Source organism: Centruroides sculpturatus, unplaced genomic scaffold (genome assembly GCF_000671375.1).
Source record: "Centruroides sculpturatus isolate CEXI.00-Female unplaced genomic scaffold, Cexi_2.0 scaffold1546, whole genome shotgun sequence".
Taxonomy (NCBI): domain Eukaryota; kingdom Metazoa; phylum Arthropoda; class Arachnida; order Scorpiones; family Buthidae; genus Centruroides; species Centruroides sculpturatus.
The window spans coordinates 52,028-73,023 of NW_019385760.1; the positions used below are offsets into that span (position 1 = coordinate 52,028).

At 29.1% G+C, this 20,996-nt stretch overlaps 1 protein-coding gene across 1 annotated transcript in view; it reads left to right on the top strand.

The window, feature by feature from the left end:
• The window catches only part of LOC111641859 (cAMP-dependent protein kinase type II regulatory subunit-like), a 111,041-nt gene that overhangs the window by 31,119 nt on the left and 58,926 nt on the right, over positions 1-20,996 (top strand). Inside the window, exons 2-3 of the mRNA XM_023388107.1 lie at positions 16,357-16,503; positions 17,064-17,093. Of these exons, the coding sequence (XP_023243875.1) occupies positions 16,357-16,503; positions 17,064-17,093 (177 nt within the window). The remainder of the gene's footprint in view (positions 1-16,356; positions 16,504-17,063; positions 17,094-20,996) is intronic.

The following is a 20,996-nucleotide window of genomic DNA, read 5'->3' on the forward strand; positions in this document are numbered from 1 at the left end:
GAAAGTCGCGTTATTTCAATTCAAAAATTCTCCACTGAAAGACGTTAGATAGATGATCAGCACGACTTTATTGCTAACAGGAAAAGTATGATGTACAGGGGCAAACACTTCTAATTTGAGGTGGAGAATATATATTTTAAATTAAATAAATTTAAAAATTATGATTGAAAATTGCAGCCCGGCATTGTGACGATGTCATAATAAATAGTTGCTCGTTTTATACAGAAAATTTCTATCTTAATGAAAATTTTGATTATAACGAATTTCTTTTAATGTCTGTACAAATTACACATTTTCTATACAATGTATGATTTGTACAGACACAAAAATGATGACAATAACTTTGGTTTGATGATAATTCTATTCAAAATATTTGTATGACGTAAAGTAATTGTTAATAACACAAATTTAATAATTTATATATTGACATTGAAACAAAGAAAGCTAAATTAACGCATATTTAATATTAATCATACTTTTTTTACTTTTGTACCGGTACGGTCACTTAGAGGGCTTTTTCCCCATACCCATTATGGGTTCGATCAGACCTACAATGGAGGCGATCGGATAGTGAAGGACTGGGCTGACATATCTGTGACAGACTGCCCATGAGAATTTCTTCGGGAGTTGCTTGCTTTGATTCAATTCTGTATTCCCCAGAGCGGGAACTGCAGCTGCCAGTATAAAAAAATACTGGAAATGTGCGAAATGTAAATTATTCCTTACTTTTTAAACTATTTGCATTAAAATAGATCTATTTATTAGTTTTTTTATTACATAAAATTTAAATATATTCTATTAATTATAATCTTAATACAGTTTAAAGTAAATGCATTCTTCGAAACAAATTATATCTTTCGAATTATGTCATAAGAATAATATTAATTTTTTAATGTAAAAAATAACTTTGTAAAAAATAACTTTGATATACTGTATAATATCAAATTTTGTGTACTTAAAGGATCGTTTATTTTTCTTCTTATACAAGTAGAACCTCGAAAACTCGGCCTAATGTGGACCGAAGGGTGGCCGAGTTTGTGAAAATGCCGGGTTATCGGGAATGGGGTTAAAAAAATAAGTACGAGTGTTTCCTCAGAAAATACTGTACTGTGCTTGTATGTATTGTTTACTTGAGAATATAACAGAGAATAAACTGCCCAAATATCCTTAAACAAAGGAAAAGTACGTTCTTTATGAAGGCATAGAGCCTTTACTACATGAAAATGAAAATTAATGAATACACTGTGTACAGTAATTTACCTGATAAGACAGACCTCAGAAAAATACTTTATGAGAGATTTATACTTTTATAAAGCTGTCTATAATGAAAATTAATTAACTAAGGATGTTTTTGCTTTGCCAGGGTGTGGCCGAGTTATCCGGAGTGCCGGGTTATCGAGAGCCGAGTTTTCGAGGTTCTACTGTATAAGGATCTATACACTTAAAGTTCTATGATTTTCTAAGATAAAAATTGTTATACTTTTTGATGAAATTGTTTTAGATGCTTTACTAAATAACGAATTTAACAAGGAATTGAGAAACACTACTTTAGAGACATTAACGTATATCATATATAAAATTTTTTCTTTTGTAGTTACTAAGTGTTTTTTTTTTTTCTGTCGTCTAGCAATTCAATTACTTTTAATGCTTTACTGGAATAATTTATAGTTCTCATTACACTGAAATCAATTATTTGTATTCAAATGCAATCGACGAAATTCATATCACACCCATTGACTACATTAGGCCTATATACAAATGGGAAAACTTTTCCCCTCGACGTCAAGTATAAACCAAGCTGACCTATCATCAAATTTGCGTTGTTTTTTTTTTTAGTTTCAATTCTTTGTCACGCAAGTACTTTTTCCCGTACTCATCGTTTTGAGCATGGAAGAAAGGTCAGCTCAAGTTAGGCCAGACCCCAAATTGGAGTTACTGAATGATTAGGGACAGGATTCAAATCTCCTTTCCGCCAATCCTCCAAGAAGATTTTTAAATTTTTGAGTCGACTAGTTTCGATCCATTCCCACAGCGTAGGTCAGTGCCTTTACCATCTCGGGCATCAGACCATCATTTTCGTGAAGTCATTAAAATAACCTGAACACCATACCATTTATCATAAAGAAATTATAATATGCAGTATAAGAAAAATCCTAAAAGCATGTGAAAAATTTTGTCTCAGTGCATTGCAAAACATCGACACGCTTAGAGGTAGGATCAAGATTTTCCAAGCCAAGAAACTCAACTTAAGTTAAAAAGAAATATTGCTACTTTTAGCTTTATATTAAATATGTTTAAATTACATATGAATAAGCTGTATTTCGGGGAATATAAGGTAATATGAAATATTCAATAAATTCCTATTGATATTCAATTTACTTTAACGTGTTAAGAACATAATTTACATAAATATGTATGTATGTAAGGATGCGTTTGTCAAAAACAATTTCCAATTGTATCAGTATATGCAATATTTTAGCATTTTAGAATCTCGAATTCCAGTGGCTTAGTTTTAAGAAAATAATTTACAAAATATTTTGTAAACCTTTTAAAAATTGTTTTATCAATGTTTTTCAATTCTAATATATCAGTCAACTATAAAAAATGATCATATTTGTGACAGAATAGTTCATTAATGATGAAGCAGTAGACTGTCTGATGGCCAAGGTGGCTACAGCATCAGCCAAACATTCTGGGGACACAGGATCAAATCTTTTAATATTTGTAATAAACAGAGGGAGTGCAAAAGTAGNCAAAATCACTTTTCTTTTCTTTATTTTTTTTCAGTTTATGATATGAAGGGAAGTAAATTATATCATTTTTGCAGAATTCACCATCTATCCGCTATCTCTAAGAAATGCTTAAATGATTTAATCATAAAAGAAATAATTATATCATGTTACAATTTCAAGAATTCGAGTGAGATGTGAACTCGATAAGAAAGGCGAAATAAAGTATTATATATATATATTTTTTAATCTACAGTCCATATAATTATTTGATAAGATTCTGAATTTGAAGAAATAAAGTAATTTTTATTTAATGTAAAATATGGTGAAAACATCTTATTTCAGAAATTAAAAACATTATTATATCCTGCATCTATTTTTGTTAAGAATTTAATGATATGTTGCTGCCTTTCAGCTTATCTTTACGAATAATATTTCCAATGTTTACCAACGATGTTCATTATCCAGCGAATTTTAATGATTTCAATACAAAGCATATCCTACATAATATTACATAATATCCTAGTGGATATTATGATGTAGAAGCGGGCATTTTGTTATAATTATCCTAATAATCCGATCTTAGGACATTATTCTCTTAGTTTTTCTTTACATTAACCATAATAAGTAAAAGAAAAAATTGATTTTCAAGAGCTCTTCTCATGCTTTCAAGTACTATTAGGAATTTTGATTTTTCTATGTTCTGGTTTTTATTTCATTAAATTAAATATTAAAAACAAATATATTTTTTATTAATTTTTAAATAAAAGTTTTTAGTATGAATAGTTTAGGAAATATCTGTATGTACGGCCTAATCTGTATAAACCGGAATGTCACGATACCGAATATTTTTTTCCGTTTTGGACAGGTTTTACTCTATACTATAAACGTGATAACACCGATTTAATGTTTGTGAAATTCGATCGAGTGTATAATATTAAAGGATTTATAATAAACAATGAATCAATATTTTATCGTAGCTGTTAAATTTTCATTTTATGAAACGTTTATGAGGTTGTGTTAAGTATTGATAAATTCAATTTTAACGTAATTTAATCATTTAAAGACATTCTGAAATCACTGTATACGGAAAAATTTGAACGTCGATGTAAAGACGAAGTTCCTAATCGTTCTTAAAGCTTTAAATATATAAAAAAGAAATGTGAATACGAAAGGAAGAAGTAAGTGCAACAACTTCTGTAACAATGTTCGATAAAAGGTTTTAGAATTTGTAAGTGAGAAATAATCATCAAAGTCTGGAAATATCCTAAAATAATACAAAGACTTCTTCTAACTAATAAATTTTTAAGGATTTTTATTATATCCCACTATCACGAGGGATCCAGGCTCAATTCCGACTTGGCCTTTCAAGTTCTTTTTTAATTTTTAATTCAAATCGGAGTATCGTTTCCTATTCTTCATCGTATTTAATTTTTGTAAAAAAAAAAAAAATAGTTACAATTTTCTTCTTTTAATCAGGTTTTCAATTGATTTATTGTTAATGTAATAATACATAATTTGAAAGTTTTTCTCTATTTAGAAAAATCTCGTAACCATTAATTTATTAAATACGAGTAATTTGAACACTGTGAAATGGCAGTAGAGGTTATTTGTAAGACTTTATATCTTAAAGATTCACAACGTGTTTTGATTAAAACATATTTATTTAAATATCCATAAACATTGCATGCTTTGGCTTTTTTTAATATCTTAAAAGCATTATTCTCATATCTTTTTAGATAAATTTAATAAGATTTATCTATAATATAATTATAACTAAATCGATTTTTACGTTCAATACCATGAAATTTTTAAAATTTTCGATTAAAATTAAAGAAGAAACTTTGTTATTAGGACGAAAATGGCCACAATCATAACAGTGGATAATCCGATAAAAAAAACTGTTGCCACAGAAAACGATGCACTCGTTTTATAACTTATATTTAAAACATTAATAGTTTATGTTTCATAACACCAATTTTCTCATGATAGACGAAATTATACCTAATTTTCGCAGTATTATCTTTCGCGTATTCCGGAAAACATTCTTCAAATTTCATTGCATTCCGTTCATTAGATTTCTCGTAAACATCTCTAAATAGGAGAAGCTTAATTATAACCACTTCTTACTTAATATTATCCTTTTCATTAATCTGTGATATAACTTTTCAATAAGAAACATTTCACGATATTAGAGATAAATATCGTTAAGTGATAGGCTATTTTGAATCAGTAACAATATTTAATGAAACTATTACGATGAATTACTTAGTCATAAAGAAAACAAATGGTTGACTTGGCAAATTTAAGTTAGAAACGTGTCATCATTTTGTAAATTTAAAATGAAAGATAACAGACGAACAAAACGAATAGCCGAAGGGATGCCAAGAGAATGGAAGGGGGGAGAGGGAGATCAGGAGGAAGATGGCAACATGACCTTTAGAGAAAACTTGAAAAACAATGGATAAAATTGATAGGGAAAAAAATCCCTGGAAAGACCTTACATTATAATAATACGCAGTGGATAATTACGATTGATAATGATGATTGTAAATCTAGAGCTTTCAAATTATATCTTTGGAAAATTTTATAAATATAAATAATCGTTTCTTGAGAATACACTTGTTTAAATTATCTTGTAACACTACACAACTTGTAATGCACGAAAATTTATATATATATGCATATACGCATTCATAGATGATTATAATTTAATTATCATAGCGTATTAAGGCGATTAATTCATTATATAATTAAGATGCAAATGAATTTTAAGGAGAATACTAAAGCTTAAGAATTATAATTGACTATAAAAAAAGTCAAAATTCAAATACTTTTTTAAAAGTTTTAATCTTTTCAATTAAAAATTGAGTAAGAGATTAATGTAAAGTGAGAATTCTGATAAGGATTTGCAAAAAAAAAGAAAAAAAAATACAGAAAATTTTTATTTATAATGAAGATATTTTACTTTCAAATATTAAAAAAGAATCTGATACATTTTAAATGTATTCAGATTAAAAATTAACTAACGAGATTTATCCACGTGTCTTAAGCTTCCAGTATTTCAGAAAATAAGTTCTTTGTAATATTTAACTGTTGGTAAAATGCTTTATCCATACATTTGGCTATAAAAATTACAACTTGAGCGCTAAATAAAGAAGTAAATTCATTTATTTATTTTTCATTCTAAGAATCTATCCGCAAGAAATTACCAAAATTTTAAAATACAACCTCAAGTCCTGGTCAGAATTTTGAAAATAATTAGAAATTTGTTAAAATGATTCAAAAAATGTTTAAGAAATTAAACAAATGCAAATTGAATATGGGGAAATAGCCTTAACGTAATTAAAACATCTTAAAATTAATTATTCCTTAATTTTTCTGATGGTGTACTAACCGCAATTGGGCTGCAATGTGAAAAAAATTGTAGACCTATAAATTCCCATTGTCGTCCATTGTCTGTCTGTTTTTCCTTAATCTCGGGAACAGAATTAGATGGATGAAAGCCAGGACCAGATATGGAAATATTAGGGACAGAAGACCACGATTAACTAAATACAAACTTCTGGTGCAAACCGAAAGTCGCGTTATTTCAATTCAAAAATTCTCCACTGAAAGACGTTAGATAGATGATCAGCACGACTTTATTGCTAACAGGAAAAGTATGATGTACAGGGGCAAACACTTCTAATTTGAGGTGGAGAATATATATTTTAAATTAAATAAATTTAAAAATTATGATTGAAAATTGCAGCCCGGCATTGTGACGATGTCATAATAAATAGTTGCTCGTTTTATACAGAAAATTTCTATCTTAATGAAAATTTTGATTATAACGAATTTCTTTTAATGTCTGTACAAATTACACATTTTCTATACAATGTATGATTTGTACAGACACAAAAATGATGACAATAACTTTGGTTTGATGATAATTCTATTCAAAATATTTGTATGACGTAAAGTAATTGTTAATAACACAAATTTAATAATTTATATATTGACATTGAAACAAAGAAAGCTAAATTAACGCATATTTAATATTAATCATACTTTTTTTACTTTTGTACCGGTACGGTCACTTAGAGGGCTTTTTCCCCATACCCATTATGGGTTCGATCAGACCTACAATGGAGGCGATCGGATAGTGAAGGACTGGGCTGACATATCTGTGACAGACTGCCCATGAGAATTTCTTCGGGAGTTGCTTGCTTTGATTCAATTCTGTATTCCCCAGAGCGGGAACTGCAGCTGCCAGTATAAAAAAATACTGGAAATGTGCGAAATGTAAATTATTCCTTACTTTTTAAACTATTTGCATTAAAATAGATCTATTTATTAGTTTTTTTATTACATAAAATTTAAATATATTCTATTAATTATAATCTTAATACAGTTTAAAGTAAATGCATTCTTCGAAACAAATTATATCTTTCGAATTATGTCATAAGAATAATATTAATTTTTTAATGTAAAAAATAACTTTGTAAAAAATAACTTTGATATACTGTATAATATCAAATTTTGTGTACTTAAAGGATCGTTTATTTTTCTTCTTATACAAGTAGAACCTCGAAAACTCGGCCTAATGTGGACCGAAGGGTGGCCGAGTTTGTGAAAATGCCGGGTTATCGGGAATGGGGTTAAAAAAATAAGTACGAGTGTTTCCTCAGAAAATACTGTACTGTGCTTGTATGTATTGTTTACTTGAGAATATAACAGAGAATAAACTGCCCAAATATCCTTAAACAAAGGAAAAGTACGTTCTTTATGAAGGCATAGAGCCTTTACTACATGAAAATGAAAATTAATGAATACACTGTGTACAGTAATTTACCTGATAAGACAGACCTCAGAAAAATACTTTATGAGAGATTTATACTTTTATAAAGCTGTCTATAATGAAAATTAATTAACTAAGGATGTTTTTGCTTTGCCAGGGTGTGGCCGAGTTATCCGGAGTGCCGGGTTATCGAGAGCCGAGTTTTCGAGGTTCTACTGTATAAGGATCTATACACTTAAAGTTCTATGATTTTCTAAGATAAAAATTGTTATACTTTTTGATGAAATTGTTTTAGATGCTTTACTAAATAACGAATTTAACAAGGAATTGAGAAACACTACTTTAGAGACATTAACGTATATCATATATAAAATTTTTTCTTTTGTAGTTACTAAGTGTTTTTTTTTTCTGTCGTCTAGCAATTCAATTACTTTTAATGCTTTACTGGAATAATTTATAGTTCTCATTACACTGAAATCAATTATTTGTATTCAAATGCAATCGACGAAATTCATATCACACCCATTGACTACATTAGGCCTATATACAAATGGGAAAACTTTTCCCCTCGACGTCAAGTATAAACCAAGCTGACCTATCATCAAATTTGCGTTGTTTTTTTTTTTAGTTTCAATTCTTTGTCACGCAAGTACTTTTTCCCGTACTCATCGTTTTGAGCATGGAAGAAAGGTCAGCTCAAGTTAGGCCAGACCCCAAATTGGAGTTACTGAATGATTAGGGACAGGATTCAAATCTCCTTTCCGCCAATCCTCCAAGAAGATTTTTAAATTTTTGAGTCGACTAGTTTCGATCCATTCCCACAGCGTAGGTCAGTGCCTTTACCATCTCGGGCATCAGACCATCATTTTTGTGAAGTCATTAAAATAACCTGAACACCATACCATTTATCATAAAGAAATTATAATATGCAGTATAAGAAAAATCCTAAAAGCATGTGAAAAATTTTGTCTCAGTGCATTGCAAAACATCGACACGCTTAGAGGTGGGATCAAGATTTTCCAAGCCAAGAAACTCAACTTAAGTTAAAAAGAAATATTGCTACTTTTAGCTTTATATTAAATATGTTTAAATTACATATGAATAAGCTGTATTTCGGGGAATATAAGGTAATATGAAATATTCAATAAATTCCTATTGATATTCAATTTACTTTAACGTGTTAAGAACATAATTTACATAAATATGTATGTATGTAAGGATGCGTTTGTCAAAAACAAATTCCAATTGTATCAGTATATGCAATATTTTAGCATTTTAGAATCTCGAATTCCAGTGGCTTAGTTTTAAGAAAATAATTTACAAAATATTTTGTAATAAAAATGTTTATTTCTATATTAATCTATAATTTTTAAAATAATTTTAAGTCCTGCTATGAAGGTGAGACCATTTGTGAGTGAGACCAGTTTTACAATGGGTATTGCCGACAAGGTTTGATATATCCAAACTATAGTCTATATATATATATATACATGCTTTAATTATAATGTCATTTCTACTCGTCATGAGTAACTGGAAATTCAGAAGATATAAATCAATGCAGTGATTCACCTTGATTCAATTAATAAATGCATATTGTATAACTTCAAAAAAGTAATACAGAAAACAATAAAAAAATGTAAAATTGCGAATTATCAAAGTTAAAAATGTACACAAAAATATAACTAATAAAATGAAATATTATTTAACAGAATAGTAAATTACATAATATATTTGTTGTTAATTAATCTGTGAATTTTCGTTTCTTTGTTTCTCGCGAAACGAAAGAACAAAAGAATTTTGATCCTAAATTAATATTAATCTTATTTAGGATTGCCATCTTGGTTAATTTTATTGAAAAATAGTGCGAAATTTATGTTCCATTAAATTTTTACTGTCTACGAACACCAAAATGGGCGATATCAACTTTTTGACATTGCGAGTTGAACCATCTCATGCTTTCTTGTAGATAAGTCTCTGTAGTTATATTTGAAGAAATAAGAGACTTAACTTTGAATTACTGTTTCACAATCGCTCGGTAGATGGTTTTTTTTTCATACACGTCCATTTCATCCAGAAATTTTACGTTATTAAGGCTTTAAATGTACGCTCTGACGTCATTCTTACGTTTAACTGTTCGATCGGTCAATATAGTGTTTAGAAATGAAGAAACACGTGTTATAGAAATTTGTTTTCTCTCTACTAAAGAAAGTCCATTAGTGGCCGAGTAGTTAAAAATCGTTTTGTTCCTGACCAATGGGCTGACTGCACAGTTTTTATTTTCTCAACTGTTATAAATAACAGAGGAAGAGTACGGCGATGATAAAATAATTTTCCCTCCCCCGAATATTTTTACATTTTTAGACTCAGGACACCTTGAAACGTTGAGAAATGCAAAAACATTTGGGGTGTTTCTTTACGTATGGATGTTTGCGTGTATGAAGGCACGATTTTGTTCACTCTGAAGCTTAATAACTTCTGTGCTTTTTTTCGAAAATTTCTGAAATTTTGTAGGGAGGTTTGTATATTAGGGGATTGATGTTATTAAATTTTGGTGATTAAAAGTCGACGGAGTGGGGAGATAGTGGGGGTTATATGTCATATCTTGAGTAGGGTCGGACTTAATAACAATTTTACTTGTTATTAGCATTTAAAATTTTTTATAAAACTTATCCCTATCCTCAAAATTAAGCTTTATCCTATTTTATAGTAATTAAAAATATAAAAAGTTTTTAATAATGAAATACCATAACAGATAGCGCTACAAACGCAGTTGTAAATGTCGTCGGGAAAGTTAAGCAACTTATTGTTGGATTTTCTGTTATCTTTACCCGTCTAATTCCTAAATAGGGATCAGTCTCCCATAAAAATTCCTTTAGGGAGGTGGCAAATCGTTGTGTTGCTTTTTCCTTATCCCATTAATCCACTCTACCAGTAAAAGGAAAATCAGAACAGAATGTTTATAGATTTATTTCACGAGAACACCCAGTCATATTTCACGAAAAACTACACTAAATCAATATATTTGTATATTGAATTATATAACAATGTTTTCTGTTATATTCTATGTAGTCTCTTATCTACTAGCCTGTATTATTGTATTACACAGAATAGATTTTTCAGTATAAATTTCAGAAAGACTTCGCTATAGGCCACATTAAATTCAATGTAAAGATGATTTAGCATAATTATTAATTATAGAAAAGTTATCAGTATAAATGACTATTGAAATTTGGAACTATAAGCCTGTGCACTGATATAAATAAAAGTATTAATGTAGTAGTTTGATTAAGCAAATTTATTCTCATTTTTATAATTATATATATATATATATAGAAGTAAATTGTCATTTTAATTATTAAAATATTTCATACCTATTCCAAGAAATTCCTAATGTTTGGTTCAGTAAGAATATTTATTTTCTGTATTTGGTTGCTATTGATAGACATCAATCGAAGTCACTTATGTAACAAGACGAAAAGAATAACATCGAACTAATTGCAAATAGCTAGTAATCGAACTAGAACAATTCTTTAGGAAGCGCGGATTAGAAATGAATCACTGACACTCAATTAAACAGACTTTCGGATTTGTCAGTTTGACAATTATATCAATAATCTGCTTCATCTTCAGTAACGTAACCAGGACGGACCTCTTACCTTTATTTGATTTTTCTCTTAATTTATTTATAAGTGCAGGGAAAAAAATTTGATTGTGACAAACTCACTTATACTCAAGTAAGCTGTATGTAACAATATGTAAGAGTTTACTCTTCTATCCACAGTTCTAGTGTCTACATCCACAATGGACAGGTGTGAATGTATGTTTGCCCCTCTCCGAATATCGGTTCCAAGTATGTTACTGTTCATATCTATAAGTTCTGTCGTATAGAAATGAACAAAATTGAATACAAGTTTCAGAGAAATTTGTATTTAATTTTTATATTTTATTTAAATGTATTTTTTATGATGGTTCACTTATGCCACCGATAATAATAACGATTGGTGTTAAAAATTTTATATTTATGATGTCACGTAGAATCTTTTATTACTTTTTTAGCTCCTGCTTTCTTTATATAAACATGTTTATGTTTAGTTTCGATAAACAGATTTGTAATTTTCAGATCTTTCCAAATATATTTTTCTTACTTAGAATAATTTTTAAGATAAACGTGGAAGATTTTTTTGATAAATAAATAGATAATTTAATTATTTTAAAGCTTAAAATATTTAAATAGATTCAAATAAAAGTAAACATTTCATTCTGTTATATATATTTTTTTCAATTTGAGCCATTGTAAAATGAGTTTTAATTACAAATAAGGTGATAAGAATCAATTCCTAGATACTGTTTGTGATAATTCGTTGCTTATTGGATGAATATTCATTAATTCGTTAATTTTTTATTTTTTAATTTTCAAATTATTATACCTGTACTTTTTAAGAGCAAATGTTTCCTCCGTTAAGTTAGTATTTTTCTTTAATCTGAAGAAATCTAAAACCTACTTGAGAAATCTGTTTTGCAATAGGGATTTTATATCATTGGGTGAATGATCCAGTGAGATCTATATAACTTTACCACTTCATACAGTGTTTTATGATAGCCTATATCAGTCTATATATTCATAAAGCCGTTTTCGAGAGTCTCTTGATATGTATGATCTGTAAATAAATATAATAGGAAAAGAATAAAATTAACAATCGGTTAAATTATTTCTAAATGTAAATTATGAATGATCAATTAATTTTTGCCAATAATTGCTTATAATGAATGTAAAAACATTTTTAAAAAAAATAATAATAATCTACATCTATTTTTCTCTCACAATAAACCCATCTGTTCTTTCATATCCGCTTCTAATGTATGTCTGGAGAACGGAGCAATAATACATTGTTTATTATTATTCCTTGTCTAGCTTAATATATGGCGTACTACTTGGAATCACGTTACGATTCATAAAGAATTTTAATATAAATACTTTCTTTCGATAACAGAAATGTTTTGAAATGGATTTTTAATATCAAAAACATATTTTAGAATAGAAGCATTCATCAGTATTTTCCTAAGTTGTAACTAAAATTCGTTGTAGGCATCCGAAACTACCAAAAAATGTTTGTTGTGATTGTTGATCCAAACTTATTATAATCTGTTTATAATTCTGAGCTTAAATTTAATTTTCTTTGTTATATTATTTTATACAATAACCATTTTTCCTTTTACCATATTTTTACAGCGAGAATTAATCATTTTATAATCATCTTAAGCTTATCCATATCTTAATACTTTCTTTCTATGCCTCAAATGATTGCTGTTTTAAATAATTATATTGTTTTTAAAAGATAATAAACAAGTTGTTTTGAAGTTTTATAAAATATTCTTCCAAAATACTTTAGAGAAAATTAATTAAACATGACATAATTATTCCATTTATTTGTTTGTTTCAATATTCATGTCAGAGTTGTCTTCTCTGTCGAGCTATAAAGCAATGCTGGAGAGAAAAACAACTCTAAATATACGATGTATTTTTAAGATATCGATCTTTGTAGATTAACAAATTATAATGTTTTTAATTAGCCCTATAATGAAGAATAAATTTCTTACTCAAAAAATCAATCTGGCGTCATAAGATTTAAATATAGAAATTGTTAGGTGGATAACAATACTTCTCTGGATTTCTATAACACGGTATTCTAATTATGATCCGGTTATAGACTGTAAGTCGATTTAGTTCAAGTCGAAAATATCCTTACACCAGAAGTTATTGACTGCTCACTATCTGTTTATCATGTGTAGACCTACTCTATATAATTAAATGTACAGTCGACCCCCCCTATAACACTTAAAGTCACTTAGATTTTACAAATACGTGAGCCGTTCACAGCCCGACACACGTATTTGTAAAATCTAAGTGACTCGTACAACATGAAATTCATATAAAACGGAATAATCAACAGTGTTATAGAGGGGTCGACTATAAATTTTTTTCTGATTTTTTTATTCGTTTTCTTTGTTCAAAAAATGAATACCAAGTTCTATGAGTAATTGTTTATTTATTTGAAATGTCTCGAGAACAATATTTGTTGCCCCCAATACAACAAACAATCAACAAAACCCATTAAAATACGCACTAAAAAATAACATACATTATGAAACATATATGTGTAAGCCTGTATGTATATATTATAAATCATAATTAGAAGAGCATCTGTATATGTAAAGTTTTAACTAAAAAATATTTTGGGCTGCAATTTGAAAAAATTGTAGACCTATAAATTCCCATTTTTGTCTATTGTCTGTTTGTTTTTCCTTAATCTCGAGAACAGAGTTAGATGGATGAAAGCCAGGACAAGATATGGAAAGTTTAGGGGCAGGAGGTCCCGATTAACTTATACGAACATCCGGTGCAAACAGGAAGTCACGTTATTTCAATTCAAAAATTTCCCCTCTAATGGAGTCAGATAGATGACCGGCACGACTCTAACAGGAAAAATAGGATGTACAGGGACAAGCTATTACTAATTTGAGGTGGAGAGCATATATTTTAAGTTAAAAACTTATTAAAAATATGATTTAAAATTACAGCTCGGCATTTTGACGATGTCACAATAAGTAATTGCTCGTTTTATTATTAACTAATCACTGAAAAGAATTTAAACTCTACGATTAAGTTTTAAACAATGATGGAAATTTTAAATGCGTTAGTATTATTGCTATATTGATATCTATGCTCACCTATCAGTAGATTAATAATTAACTGTATAAATGATAATTTAAGTATGAAATAAGATGTTGCAGATCCATAAAACGCATTAAATTATATTCAGAAAGTACTTTAGTGCATCAATCTTTAGCTAATATTATAATCCATTGATATCGATAGGTCGTATAGTTATAGCATTTGGCTAATAGCCAGATCTACTCAATCTTTTTATTTTAGTTCTGCCGCTTCTACATTTATTACTTTTAGCATAATCTAAAATTTTTACTTATATTATTTAGTAAGAAATTTTCTTATTATTATTTTATTTATTTCTTTATTTCTTTGTAGTTATTCTAATAATATATTGGGTAACATTTTGCAATACGTGAAAAAAAGATTCGATTTTACTTAATTAAAGTTATATAAAATCAATTTTTACGAATTATTACTGATTATAAAATGATTTTCTCCATTGCGCTTTTAATAAAATCACGGAAACATTAATTAGAAACAAAAAATTTCAAATTACTAAATAAATTCGAAAAGTTATCAATATGAACAGGGCCAGATTTATGGGTGAACATCCTGGACACGTGTCTAGGGGGCCCCCAAACTAAAAGGGCCTTGAGGTCTTCGTATAAACAAATCCGCCCCTCTAAATATTTTGTGTTTACTTTACACGTGCGTATAGATGTATTTAAATTATTTTAAAGTTATTATAAATACATAATTAATGCGATTTTATATTAATCAGATTTACATTTTAATGAGTCTTGGGTTTATATTATTTCTTGATTTAAAAAAGTTCAGTTATTACATTATCATATCAATTACATAAACAATGTAGAAGGGGGAAAGTCATCTGTAATGAAAGCAAGATATTGAACGGAAGTCAAAAGTATTATTAGTGGATCGATCAAGGTTTTGGAAATATCCAAAGCTATCAGAACACGTATTTAAAGTTGTCATATATAAAAGTTTTCAAATTTTATGTGAATAAAATTAGTAAATATAAATACAAGTTTTCATTTAATCATAAATTATCATTTTAATAATTGTTTGAGCTATTGAAAAGATTTCTTATATTTTCGCAAGGAATTAAGAATCTTGCATTTTAATTTTAAGTCTTCAATAATTATTTTCTTAACCCACAATTTTATATTCCCGATTATAAACTTTCGATTCGTAGTTCAAATATTACTACATAATAATAAACCGGTCTATAATTAGAATCCTTTTATTTGGTATGATAATTTCTTGGAAATAATGTACTGAACAACGATGATTTCATTCGTAAAATAATGAGTTTTAAACTGACTTTTAATTTTGTTGAGCTACATTAAAATTAATAACCTTGAAAACAAAAAAAGTTACTTTAATATCTGGAATATGAAAGGGCAAAGGACGATTGCCCCTTGGGATCTAGTAAAAAAATTTCATAAATTTTAATCGTAAAAGTGATTGAGATGCACAACCATACACCCTTATTTGTTTATGGAAACGCGATACGTGGGCGATATGCTTAGGGAGAATGCCCCTCGGGAGGTCTTTTACGGAAAACTGGCCCTTATTTAGGTGTTAAAAACGTGAAGAAACCCGGCAAACTCCACGTGGCTAGGCGCGAACCCACGACCAGTGTTCGGTGGTTCGGTACTTGGCCACTAATGGGCACCTTATACCCTCGAACATGAGGCAGTCTGTCTGTCTTTTTGCATTAATTCAATACAGTATTCTATAATTTATTTATGGAAAAAAAACCCAAAAAATTAAATAATTAAATATAAAATTTAGTGATGTAATTGTCTCCAAGCTTCACACCCTCCCCTGAAAAATTTTTTGTGAACGTCCATGATCTGCAACGTGTAGGTTCGTATTTTATGTTCTTGATTTTTTTTAAGCCATTCTAAGAGTAGTAATTCTGTCTTCTCTCTCCGCTGAGCAAAAGTAATGCGATTTTTATGGGTAAACAATCACTCGTTGGCAAATGACACGCTAATGATATGCCATCGAATCTTTTTAGCAGTATTTTATGTAGAACGTTGTCTTCATCGGAAGAAAATACGGTGAGACCAAAAATTATTAGAGTTCTGCTGATTGGACCGGAAAGTCACTTACGTCAGTTAGGTTACGTCACTGTCGTCGTCTCTGAATGCTGGAATGTTTCACAGTGAAGCCAGCTATGGGAGAACCGGCGGTTGATTGCGGCGGGTATACGCGAATTCGTCGTAATTCAGCTGCAAATTTACAAGCTCAGTTTGATTTATTCGGTTTCGAATTATCACCAACGTTCGAAGGTATTTTTATTTGATTTTACTTACTTTTTTTCCCATTTTTTTACGCTTTATTCTCCGCGTTGTCTTCGGTGTCCTTTGGCAGTAGAAGTATGATCGATATTGAGTGGAAAGCTGGTGTATACATATATACCTGTTTGATATAGCCGCATCGCCCGAAACGATTTTACCTACTATGCAACTGCTATAAGGATATTCTCGGATTCCCTTTATGAAAGGATTAAATTTCTGTTATCGTCTTTGAAAATTTTAATCTGAAACCAAGAGCCGTTATTAAAAGTTGAGAATATTGTTGATGTTCTGTTGGAATTAAAATATATATCTTTTCATCGGAGAGATTGAAAGAGAAAGTTTTAAATATTATTTAAACTTGCTTTTAAGTAGAATTTTATACCGAGTTTTTTTTTAATCTCGGGTTGAAAAAGAAATATTTTCATTTCTGACTTTTAAATGGCTTTTAATTAAATATGTTATTTATTTATTCGAATTTTAGTATTTTATTATAAAAGTAAACATGCGCTCTAAGTAGATATTTGTTAATTTCTTTTATCTTTTCTTTTCAGAACCTCCAGTATTCACAAGAAGAAAATCAGGTAATATTTAATAAATTTAAATAAATGTTTAATTTATTTTAAAANATGAAAGCCAGGACCAGATATGGAAATATTAGGGACAGAAGACCACGATTAACTAAATACAAACTTCTGGTGCAAACCGAAAGTCGCGTTATTTCAATTCAAAAAATTTTCTAAAGACGTTAGATAGATGATCAGCACGACTTTATTGCTAACAGGAAAAGTATGATGTACAGGGGCAAACACTTCTAATTTGAGGTGGAGAGTATATATTTTAAATTAAATAAATTTAAAAATTATGATTGAAAATTGCAGCCCGGCATTGTGACGATGTCATAATAAATAGTTGCTCGTTTTATACAGAAAATTTCTATCTTAATGAAAATTTTGATTATAACGAATTTCTTTTAATGTCTGTACAAATTACACATTTTCTATACAATGTATGATTTGTACAGACACAAAAATGATGACAATAACTTTGGTTTGATGATAATTCTATTCAAAATATTTGTATGACGTAAAGTAATTGTTAATAACACAAATTTAATAATTTATATATTGACATTGAAACAAAGAAAGCTAAATTAACGCATATTTAATATTAATCATACTTTTTTTACTTTTGTACCGGTACGGTCACTTAGAGGGCTTTTTCCCCATACCCATTATGGGTTCGATCAGACCTACAATGGAGGCGATCGGATAGTGAAGGACTGGGCTGACATATCTGTGACAGACTGCCCATGAGAATTTCTTCGGGAGTTGCTTGCTTTGATTCAATTCTGTATTCCCCAGAGCGGGAACTGCAGCTGCCAGTATAAAAAAATACTGGAAATGTGCGAAATGTAAATTATTCCTTACTTTTTAAACTATTTGCATTAAAATAGATCTATTTATTAGTTTTTTTATTACATAAAATTTAAATATATTCTATTAATTATAATCTTAATACAGTTTAAAGTAAATGCATTCTTCGAAACAAATTATATCTTTCGAATTATGTCATAAGAATAATATTAATTTTTTAATGTAAAAAATAACTTTGTAAAAAATAACTTTGATATACTGTATAATATCAAATTTTGTGTACTTAAAGGATCGTTTATTTTTCTTCTTATACAAGTAGAACCTCGAAAACTCGGCCTAATGTGGACCGAAGGGTGGCCGAGTTTGTGAAAATGCCGGGTTATCGGGAATGGGGTTAAAAAAATAAGTACGAGTGTTTCCTCAGAAAATACTGTACTGTGCTTGTATGTATTGTTTACTTGAGAATATAACAGAGAATAAACTGCCCAAATATCCTTAAACAAAGGAAAAGTACGTTCTTTATGAAGGCATAGAGCCTTTACTACATGAAAATGAAAATTAATGAATACACTGTGTACAGTAATTTACCTGATAAGACAGACCTCAGAAAAATACTTTATGAGAGATTTATACTTTTATAAAGCTGTCTATAATGAAAATTAATTAACTAAGGATGTTTTTGCTTTGCCAGGGTGTGGCCGAGTTATCCGGAGTGCCGGGTTATCGAGAGCCGAGTTTTCGAGGTTCTACTGTATAAGGATCTATACACTTAAAGTTCTATGATTTTCTAAGATAAAAATTGTTATACTTTTTGATGAAATTGTTTTAGATGCTTTACTAAATAACGAATTTAACAAGGAATTGAGAAACACTACTTTAGAGACATTAACGTATATCATATATAAAATTTTTTCTTTTGTAGTTACTAAGTGTTTTTTTTTTCTGTCGTCTAGCAATTCAATTACTTTTAATGCTTTACTGGAATAATTTATAGTTCTCATTACACTGAAATCAATTATTTGTATTCAAATGCAATCGACGAAATTCATATCACACCCATTGACTACATTAGGCCTATATACAAATGGGAAAACTTTTCCCCTCGACGTCAAGTATAAACCAAGCTGACCTATCATCAAATTTGCGTTGTTTTTTTTTTTAGTTTCAATTCTTTGTCACGCAAGTACTTTTTCCCGTACTCATCGTTTTGAGCATGGAAGAAAGGTCAGCTCAAGTTAGGCCAGACCCCAAATTGGAGTTACTGAATGATTAGGGACAGGATTCAAATCTCCTTTCCGCCAATCCTCCAAGAAGATTTTTAAATTTTTGAGTCGACTAGTTTCGATCCATTCCCACAGCGTAGGTCAGTGCCTTTACCATCTCGGGCATCAGACCATCATTTTTGTGAAGTCATTAAAATAACCTGAACACCATACCATTTATCATAAAGAAATTATAATATGCAGTATAAGAAAAATCCTAAAAGCATGTGAAAAATTTTGTCTCAGTGCATTGCAAAACATCGACACGCTTAGAGGTGGGATCAAGATTTTCCAAGCCAAGAAACTCAACTTAAGTTAAAAAGAAATATTGCTACTTTTAGCTTTATATTAAATATGTTTAAATTACATATGAATAAGCTGTATTTCGGGGAATATAAGGTAATATGAAATATTCAATAAATTCCTATTGATATTCAATTTACTTTAACGTGTTAAGAACATAATTTACATAAATATGTATGTATGTAAGGATGCGTTTGTCAAAAACAAATTCCAATTGTATCAGTATATGCAATATTTTAGCATTTTAGAATCTCGAATTCCAGTGGCTTAGTTTTAAGAAAATAATTTACAAAATATTTTGTAATAAAAATGTTTATTTCTATATTAATCTATAATTTTTAAAATAATTTTAAGTCCTGCTATGAAGGTGAGACCATTTGTGAGTGAGACCAGTTTTACAATGGGTATTGCCGACAAGGTTTGATATATCCAAACTATAGTCTATATATATATATATACATGCTTTAATTATAATGTCATTTCTACTCGTCATGAGTAACTGGAAATTCAGAAGATATAAATCAATGCAGTGATTCACCTTGATTCAATTAATAAATGCATATTGTATAACTTCAAAAAAGTAATACAGAAAACAATAAAAAAATGTAAAATTGCGAATTATCAAAGTTAAAAATGTACACAAAAATATAACTAATAAAATGAAATATTATTTAACAGAATAGTAAATTACATAATATATTTGTTGTTAATTAATCTGTGAATTTTCGTTTCTTTGTTTCTCGCGAAACGAAAGAACAAAAGAATTTTGATCCTAAATTAATATTAATCTTATTTAGGATTGCCATCTTGGTTAATTTTATTGAAAAATAGTGCGAAATTTATGTTCCATTAAATTTTTACTGTCTACGAACACCAAAATGGGCGATATCAACTTTTTGACATTGCGAGTTGAACCATCTCATGCTTTCTTGTAGATAAGTCTCTGTAGTTATATTTGAAGAAATAAGAGACTTAACTTTGAATTACTGTTTCACAATCGCTCGGTAGATGGTTTTTTTTTCATACACGTCCATTTCATCCAGAAATTTTACGTTATTAAGGCTTTAAATGTACGCTCTGACGTCATTCTTACGTTTAACTGTTCGATCGGTCAATATAGTGTTTAGAAATGAAGAAACACGTGTTATAGAAATTTGTTTTCTCTCTACTAAAGAAAGTCCATTAGTGGCCGAGTAGTTAAAAATCGTTTTGTTCCTGACCAATGGGCTGACTGCACAGTTTTTATTTTCTCAACTGTTATAAATAACAGAGGAAGAGTACGGCGATGATAAAATAATTTTCCCTCCCCCGAATATTTTTACATTTTTAGACTCAGGACACCTTGAAACGTTGAGAAATGCAAAAACATTTGGGGTGTTTCTTTACGTATGGATGTTTGCGTGTATGAAGGCACGATTTTGTTCACTCTGAAGCTTAATAACTTCTGTGCTTTTTTTCGAAAATTTCTGAAATTTTGTAGGGAGGTTTGTATATTAGGGGATTGATGTTATTAAATTTTGGTGATTAAAAGTCGACGGAGTGGGGA